General features: G+C 36.6%; 2 protein-coding genes across 3 annotated transcripts in view; both read left to right on the plus strand.

Annotated features, from left to right (window-relative positions):
* Positions 1–230, plus strand: part of LOC112092916 — a 6,381-nt gene extending 6,151 nt beyond the window's left edge. The window contains exon 3 of the mRNA XM_024170218.1: positions 10–230. Within this exon, the coding sequence (XP_024025986.1) occupies positions 10–230 (221 nt within the window). The remainder of the gene's footprint in view (positions 1–9) is intronic.
* Positions 231–2,331: 2,101 nt separating this feature from the next.
* LOC21395713 lies at positions 2,332–6,419 on the plus strand. 2 transcript variants are annotated; one of them, XM_024170038.1, is made up of 5 exons: positions 2,332–2,624; positions 3,499–3,803; positions 3,879–4,232; positions 4,263–5,010; positions 5,215–6,419. In XM_024170038.1, exons 1-5 carry the CDS (start codon positions 2,399–2,401, stop codon positions 6,099–6,101), a joined length of 2,520 nt encoding a protein of 839 aa, XP_024025806.1. In that variant the 5' UTR covers positions 2,332–2,398; the 3' UTR covers positions 6,102–6,419. The 2 variants fall into 2 exon arrangements, with proteins under 2 accessions (XP_024025806.1, XP_024025799.1); XM_024170031.1 differs by having other exon boundaries at positions 4,263–6,419.
* The last annotated feature ends 2,489 nt before the right edge of the window (positions 6,420–8,908 follow it).

An 8,908-nucleotide genomic window follows, 5' to 3' on the forward strand; every position in this document is an offset into this window, starting at 1 on the left:
TTGGGGAAGTTGCTGTTGTTGTTGGGGAAGTAGTTGTCGACGAGCCAATTGTTTCGGAGGCTTCGATTGCGGGACATGGACCATTCTTGCACCATAGTCCAAAAATGATGCAAGCTGGTCAATCTCAGGATCTTCTTGGTCGACATAAGGCATATACAACCTCATGCACATACTATTCATTTCCTCCTCAGTGGGATAAAGAATTGGTACGGCCATTCCCTGTATATTAAAAGAACATACATTCAATGATTATTTAGGTGGAAACATATTTAAAAAAAAAACAAATATGCCTATTTTGTAAAATTTACACCTATAAAAATATTGTATTTAAACCCTTCCCTCGCCACTGTGCATGAGGTCGTCTATCTGTCTAACCTCAACCAATGAAACCCGGCGTGCCTCCCATTTGAGGATTCTAGGAAGATGTCCCTCAACCATCTTTGTAAACGTGGCGCCGATGGTTGGAAATGTTTCGAATGCCCAAACCTGCATTAAACCAATTTTTTTAAGTCTAGTAAACCAATTATGGTATTATTTACTATAAGGCCATGAAAAATTATGCATATAACTCTATGACATACCTGGAAGGCCCAAGGAAACCCGCATATTGAGTAGGTTTCCTTGATGCTCTTATTACGTCCTTTCCGAACCCATTTCTGGAATTTCTCTCTCAAGTTCTTCTTCAAAGCCTGCATGGTGCATTCAAAAGACACCCTGCCCCATGGATAGCTGTTGAAGAATTATAAATCGTCAACATAAGACAGCCAATCCAGTGGGATGGTCTTCTTCTCGCCCCCAGATAATAATACTTGTGCTAAAAAATAAATGATAGCGATCTTTGCTTTATCGCTACCTTTTATCTTCTTCACTGTGAGCAATTTTCTTAAATCAGCAACAATTACTACGTGGGACTTAAAATGCTCCAATAATCTTCTATTCTTCGAAGCTTTCAAGATCACGTCCGGCTCTGGAGTTTCCCCGCGGTTCCATCCAGTAATTAATGCAAATCCCCTCATTCCAAACCGAGTTGTGGTTCCATTAACCATGAACCACAACTCATGTCTCTTTTTTGTTTCTATCCGCCTCAAAAGCAGATATTGTGTCAATACTCCAAAATATATCATATTTTCAGACATCGAAATAAAATGTCCGAAGGCAGACTCCTTGAAAATTGGCATTTCTGTTTCGGGGTCTAGATTCTGCCTGATTACCTCCAAAGCCTCGATCTTTGACTTCATAGTCACTTTCACTGGGAAATACTGCCGCACAGGATCCATGATCATCTTTAGATGTCCGATCCCAGGAAGTTCACCTGTGTTGTACTTTGGGAGGTCATACTGAAAAAGAAGAAAAAACACACCGGTCAGAACCGACCAAAATGACAGAACCGTCTAGAATAGACTAAGAAACCAACAAGAACCGACTGAACCGACCATGACCCGACCCAAAATCCCCGCAGAACCGACCAAACAGACAGAACCGACCAAAACCGACCTGAACCGACCAAAACCGAACAGAACCGATCAAAACCGACCTGAACTGACCAAGAACCGACTAAGAACCGACCACCAACCGACCAAGAACCGACCAGAACCGACCATACTCGACAAGAACCGACTAAGAACCGACCACCAGAAACGACTTAAAACCGACCTAGAACCGACTGAGAACAGACCAGAACCAAAACCGACTAAGAACCGACTATGAACAGACCAATGTTGCTTATATTAAGTTTGTGTTCTTGCAAAAATATATAAGAAAAAGTAAAACAAGAATATTACCTCAGCAGATTCCGTTGCCTCGTCGACAACTATTCGGGAAATGACCGTTTTAGTTGAGGAAGAAGAGCTGGTTTTTGATGCCATTTTAGTCAGATTTTGGTGAGCATGTGGTCGGTTTTTGTGTTCGGGAATTTGGTGAGTCGTCGGGGTCAGTTTTTGGTCGGTTTTAGTGGGAACGGAGTCGGTTTTTGATGAACGGTCGGTGTTTGGTGAGGTGGTCGGTCGGCCGAGATGAGAGAGATCGGAGAGTGGATCGGAGAGAGAGAGAAAGAGGTGAGAGGAAAGCCGGCGCTCGGCGAGAGGTGATCGGAGAGAAAAACCGGTGGTCGGTCGTGAGAGAGCTCAATCGGGGGAGAGATGGTCGAGCGGTCGGTTTTGGGGGGAAGAGAGGGTCGAGCGGCGGTCAGTTTTGTGAGAAAATGAGATTTTTGAAAATGACCTAGTACTAATAGGACCCATTTTTTGTCACGTAAGATACACGTCATCATTTTTTTGTTATAAAAAAAACTGGCCTATTTCCTCAAATTCTAATTTTCTCTTGTCTCTTTTATCAAATTTTCTCTTGAATCACACACACAGAGGAAACCCAAACAACAACAAGAAGAAGAACGACGACCATGGAATCCGATACCCGCGACGGCGGTATCACCGGCACCGCCGCCACATGGAGCTCTGCAACAAACTGGACCGCCGTCCATGGCACTCTCGTAAATACGATCACTTTCGACTCTTCTCTTTCTCCGATCGACGGCCACGACGAGACCATCGACCTCAATTCCGTCGCTAATCGTCCTCTTATTCTGAGACCTTATGCACTGGACGCCGGTCCCTGTGAGATCACCGGTGAGTTAATTTCATTTTTCGTTTTAGTCTGTTTGGATTATGAGTAACCGAAGGAAAATTGGAAGGAAATTTAACTCTTTTCTTGTTCTAAGAACTGAAAGACGTACACTTGAAGGGCTTGCTTGTAATGTCAATTGCTTTTTTTTTGTATGATATTAGTATTTTATTTTTGTTTGTCAATTCCTTAAATTTGCTTTCTTGTTTAGCATGTTTATTCTTTCAATTTGCTGTTTCAGTCTACACCATTGGAATTTTTGTGAAAATGAGTTCTTTTGTTGATAAAATTTGGGATTTACCAATTCGCAAGATACGTTTTTTTTTTTTTTTTTTTTTGCATTTATAAGCCCTTTGTTTTCTGCCGTTTCATGTGATTTTGAAAATCTGAAAGAACAAGAATAATCAATAATCAAGGTCAATATAACAAGAACAAGAGAGAAAATCTGAAAGCTCAATATCGATAATCAAGGTCTTAATTGAAAATACAATACAATGACTAGGCCTAGTTAAGAGAAGTAAAATATAATAACAACTAGTAAATCTTGAATAAAATAATAAAAAAATAAACTTAATTCTAAATCCTATATTTACACCTAAGTAACTGCATAATCTGGTAGTTTTTATCTCTGTTAAGTGTTTGGTCTGATAGCATAGAGAAACAAATGCAGCAAAGTCCAAATCTTTATATTGTTTTTCGATTGTTTCTTGAAGCTTGTGAGGAAAAAAGGAAGGAAAACAATACAAAGATTTGAAGTTCTAAAGCATGTGTTGCAATGTTAAGTTTATGAACTTTCCAACTGTTGAAATAGGAGAGAATTGCTTTATTCGCGTTCACGTATTTTACTGGGAAAGGAATAATAACTTCTTGTACCTCCAGTTACTTTTACACAGAAACATGAGGTCCAGCAGATTTATGTTAAGAGCACGGCTCGAGTCTATGAGATATATTATGAATCGGATCTGCAGAGCGGCAAAGAATATCTCTGTACTGTTCGGTGTGGCATTGCTGCTAGAGACGTGGATAGTGAGGAAGCTCTTTCCCCAAATTTGAAGGGAGCTCATGATAACCCATTGCAGGAAAACTTAAGAAATGACGGCAATCGGACTAGCAGCGAAGATGAATGGGTTGACGTTAGAGTCCCAGATGGCAAGAAGGATAATTCGTTGCCATTGATGACACAGGTAATAATAGCAACTACGTGTGGGACTGTATTTTCTTTATTTATTTACTGAGGGCTAATTGGAGAAACTTTTCAGGATTACTACGAGGCGACAGCACAGATTAGTGATGCACATCCTTGTAGGTCCCTTACGATCCGTCTGCTCTCAGTTCAAAGTAAGGATAGTGTTTATATTGATGAGGTCTATGTGTTTGCTGATCCTGTTGACTCAACTGACTCGGAAAATCAAGCGAATAAGATGGAAAACTCCAGTGGAAATCCTCTTATGGCAATGTTGTTGCCTACCCTTTTGCAAATGTCTAAAACAAAAGGCATCAGCGCCATCAGAACCCAAGATAAACATACTTCTGAGGCCTCTAGAACACAGAATTTCATAGAGAGTACATCAGAAGCAACTTGTTCTACCAACTGTGCGACTAAAATTCAGCAGGCTACCAACTGTGCGACTAAAATTCGGCAGGAACGAAATTCCAGCATTGCTCATCACGGAAAAATGGAGTTGCAGGACGTGAATACCGCTGGTACAAATGCTTCCCAGTTACAAAGGCCCCCACAAGTTTCTCTTGGAGAAAGCAAGGCTGATAGCCTTCCTCCAAATGATCGCGTTGAACGAGCACTAGACCAACTCTTTTCCCGAATGGGCAGAATAGAGGATCTATTTTTAAGATTCGAAGACAACTTGCTAAAGCCTATAAGTAGCATCGAGGCAAGGCTCCTGAGGGTAGAGCAGCAACTTGAAGTCCTCACCAACAAGCAGAAGGACTGTGAACCGCGACTTTACTCGAGATTTTGCGCTCCTAACTTTTCATCTGTCCAATCTGATTCCAACTCTTTCTATCATAGCGAAACTGATTATCCCCGTTGTGAGGAATTTGGATCTAATATTAAGAGTTTTCATTATGATGCGCAGACCATGAATACTCAAACCAACCAAGCTGATGATGTATCTGATTCTGTGAATACTACCCAGTTGCTTCCAAGCCTTGTAGTTACCGCTCCTGAGTTTTTGAATTTTGATGATGAGGAAGAAAACCAAGAATCAGATAGAATCACCGAGTCTTCAGCGGATAAACCAAGAAACGCGATAACAGTTGATGATGCTTTAGCATCTGCACTTGCTGGATTTGTATCTTCAATTTCAAGCCAACCACAAAATCATATTCCAAGTCTTTCAGTCAAAGCGCCTGAATTTTCAAATGAAGAAGAAGATACTGAAGTCGGCGCAGAGGCTTCACCAAGAGATCAACATGAGATAAGAACCGATGGAGCGGAGAACATAAATGGCTCACTATCACATGCATCCTGTCCTTCTTTAGATGGCAAAAAGAAAGTGGAAAAATCTCTCAATGATGATCAATCAGAGGAAACAGCCGAAGAAGTCAAAGCTCCTGAATTTTCAAATGAAGAAGAAGATACTGAAGTCGGCGCAGAGGCTTCACCAAGAGATCAACATGAGATAAGAACCGATGGAGCGGAGAACATAAATGGGTCACTATCACATGCATCCTGTCTTTCTTTAGATGGCAAAAAGAAAGTGGAAAAATCTCTCAATGATGATCCATCGGAGGCAACAGCCGAAGAAGTTGGTGGACGGTACCAGCAGTTTGAGGGAGGAGAGGATGATCAACCTTCTGGCAGGCCTATAAATAAGAATGATGAACAAGCTGATGATGACAAGGCTGGTGCTCAAAATTTTGAGAGAGCAGTAGAGATAGAGGGTGCAGAAGTTAGCACCGAAGCAAACAGCGGTCTGGTCCACAATAAGACTGACGTTCAGTATCAGTGGTTCCTAAATCAGACAGATGCTACTGGCTCTCATACAACAAAGAATGATGCTACATCAATCGCTGATTCAATCACTGAAGCTGAAAACACGAAAGCAGAGTCTGACAACAAGGATCAAGGCATTTTGCGCAATATTTTGGAATCTTCGTGTACCACTGCTTCTGTGGTGGATTTTGAATCGCCAGTCCTGGATGTCAAATTTATCTCTCAGAGCAGTCACAGCAGCAACTTTACCCTTGAAGCCCTTTTGTCTGACTCGCCGGAGTCCAAGTTCGAAGGAGCAACTTGTGCGGAGGAAAGTCATAGTACGACCCCAAGCGATGAGCATGGTGACTTAATCTCAGTGGAGGATGGGGAAGAACCACTTGGTCTTGTCACTAACAACCAAATATATGTGGATTTTGACTACTGTAGTCTACCGCAAGAACATTGGAGCGGTGAGGGTGAAACTCCAATGGCTTCTAGTAGTATTTCCTCCTGCAGCCATGAAACCTTCCCAACAAGTCTCATTTGATGAGGTGCCTCTTTCTACTTGCTTTTTATAAATCTGTACATAAGTCTGGTGATGGTCTATACTTTTGTATGTGCTAATTGTCCTTTCATTCGCAGTTGCGTTTAGAGAAATTCGAAGTGACTTAACATGCCCAAAATGTTCAAACTACTACATTTCTGACTACTCTAGATGCTTTTAATATGTGAACCGTCCGTATTCTTCTGTTCGTTTTATATGTTTATATTAATTCGTTTGGAACCACACATCCAATATTTACAATTGCAAAAATAAGATAAGTTTGTTTGTAATAAAAGTTTATTAGTGCTAGTATTTCCTACATTTTTCGTGGTTTGGCACTTTCATCCCTTTTTTGGCAATTTATACTGCACGCAAATAGAAATAAGATGCCAAAATTCAACGGGAACTATTCATTAAATTTAAGAAAACTTATCAAGACATTCATACACTGCAGACTGAATTCTCTATTGACTATTTGCAGCAAAAGAGATAATTAAAAAAAGAAATAAAATATCTCTATTGACTGATTACGAAAAGATTAAAAAGATATATACTAGTAGCCTTTGCAGGATTATCTTTTTTTTTTTTTTTTTTTCATATTTGGCCCTTCATATTTTTATTCATTTGGCAATTAGGCTGGCTCTAGCTTACCATGAAACGTCCATCCTATAGATAGCTCCTTTTTTTTTTGCCTCTTTTTCTTTTTTGTTTTAATTGATGTAAATGGCTCAAATTTGACTGAAAGAGCTCTATCATTCTTCTTCCATGGAGATATTTGTGAATACAACTGCTACTAACTGGCATGACAATTTTTAAGTATTTTTTACATGGCACCTCAGTTAGTAGTACTAAAAAGTGACGACCTTTTGCATCATTATTCTTCTACCTAGATTTGTGAATTGAAAGTTTTTTTTTCTTTATATATATATATATATATATTATATGTATATATATAACTAGATGCAATGTGCATGCTGTATATATTACCTTTTTTAATGAGCAGCGATCCTTAAACAAGATTTATTTGATTCCTGCTTGGAGAACATGATTTTACTTCTTTTGATTCAAATTATGGGTTAATGAAACTAGCTATTGGAGAAAACCTCAAGAAAGACAGGATGTTATTATGAGATTAATGTATGGATTTTAGTTTCATTCAGAACCAACATTAACGCAATGAGTTTATCATTTTCTTTGTTGGCTGCAATGAGCTTATCATTTTCTTTGTTGGCTGCAATGAGTTTAGCATTCTCCTATCAATACGTCATACTTGTGCAATGCAATACCAATTTTGGGGAGCACTTCTATTCATCAAGATGGATTAAGAGCTCATTTAGTTCGCTGATTCGAGTTGATATGTAATTTTATGTGAGAGTTTTTTACTGTAATAAAAAAGTTAGATGTGACTGTTTCTGAGAGCTTTTTAACATAGCAAAACTCGAATTCTAAACTCGAATCCGTGAAATAAACGGGGCCTAAAACTCCACAACTCAGGCTTAGTTTAGTATTACTTTTTCCTCCCAAAATCAGCACTGATTTTAGTGTTCGGTAAATCTCCTTAAAAGTGCTTTTTGAAGAATTTTTTAAGAATTTACAGCCAAAATTAGAAGCAGCCTAAAGACAACTTTAGTTTTTAGATTGTGCGGGAATCAGTATAATACAATTAATGAAACTTTTATAATACTAATAATACCCCTAATGAAATTTAAAATTTACAATCTTTCCAAGTTAAAATTGACTCGTAATATAATATAATATAATATAATAGTTATATTGTAACAAATAATATCATAATTATATTAATCACTCTAATATTATTATTTTAACATATAATATGATATTATAATAATATTATAATTATTTTAATAATATGATAAGGTCTGAAATTTTCTCAGTCATTACAAATATAATATAATCTTATAATTCTAATATTATAATATTATATATTATAGTGTATATTATATAATATATTTGTTTAATATAACTGAAATATCTTATGTAATATTATAATATGTTTTATAATATTGTCATTATATTAACCATTTTAATAATATTATTATATTCTATATCATATAATATGTTATTTAATAATAGTTTAATTTTATTATATTAAATATAATATTAAATATACATTATATTATAATTATATATATTATATTATAGTATAATATAATATAATCATTATTTTTAATTATTTCAATTAATATTTTAATATTATTATTATATTCTATATCATAATTATTAACACATTATATAATAAGAGTTTTTTTATTATATTAAATATAATAATAAATATATATTATATTGTAATTATATATATTATATTATAGTATAATATAGTCGTAATTTTTAACTATCCACAGTAATTTAATTTCATAATTTACCAAACGCTATTATATTGATTTTGAAATTGGTACAGTTACTATAATTATAGTTTATCAAATACTCAACTGTTTTTTGTAACAGTTACTTCTTTTTTCAGCACAACTAAAAATAAGTTTTTCAAAACCAACACTACCAAACTAAATCTAAGTCTCATTAAGAAAAATATTTTTTTCAAAATCTACAACACTATCAAACTAATCTAAGTCTCGTTAAGTGAATAGGTGAGATCCAACAAAATGAAACCATCTATTTTGTGAGTATGAGTTTTATCTTATCTGATAAATGTCATTTTTGAATTTTGGGCAAGTGAAATTTGGACGGTTGGCAATTCTTTTTCTACTTTTCTTACAAAAGCAGGCAATAAAGAAGGTAGGAAAGAATTATGGGTCGTTGGTTTGCTTTTTTTTTGATGATTCAATTGGCGA

This window comes from Morus notabilis, unplaced genomic scaffold (assembly GCF_000414095.1).
Source record: "Morus notabilis unplaced genomic scaffold, ASM41409v2 Scaffold657, whole genome shotgun sequence".
Classification (NCBI taxonomy): Eukaryota; Viridiplantae; Streptophyta; class Magnoliopsida; order Rosales; family Moraceae; genus Morus; species Morus notabilis.

Bases quoted from the DNA above. Each gene is read 5' to 3' on its own strand.
- LOC21395713 (XM_024170031.1), top strand. From the start codon at position 2,399: ATGGAATCCGATACCCGCGACGGCGGTATCACCGGCACCGCCGCCACA. The intron at 2,625-3,498 runs GTGAGTTAATTT...TTGTACCTCCAG, and splicing joins CGGTCCCTGTGAGATCACCG to TTACTTTTACACAGAAACAT. The intron at 4,233-4,262 runs GCTACCAACTGT...AAAATTCGGCAG, and splicing joins GTGCGACTAAAATTCAGCAG to GAACGAAATTCCAGCATTGC.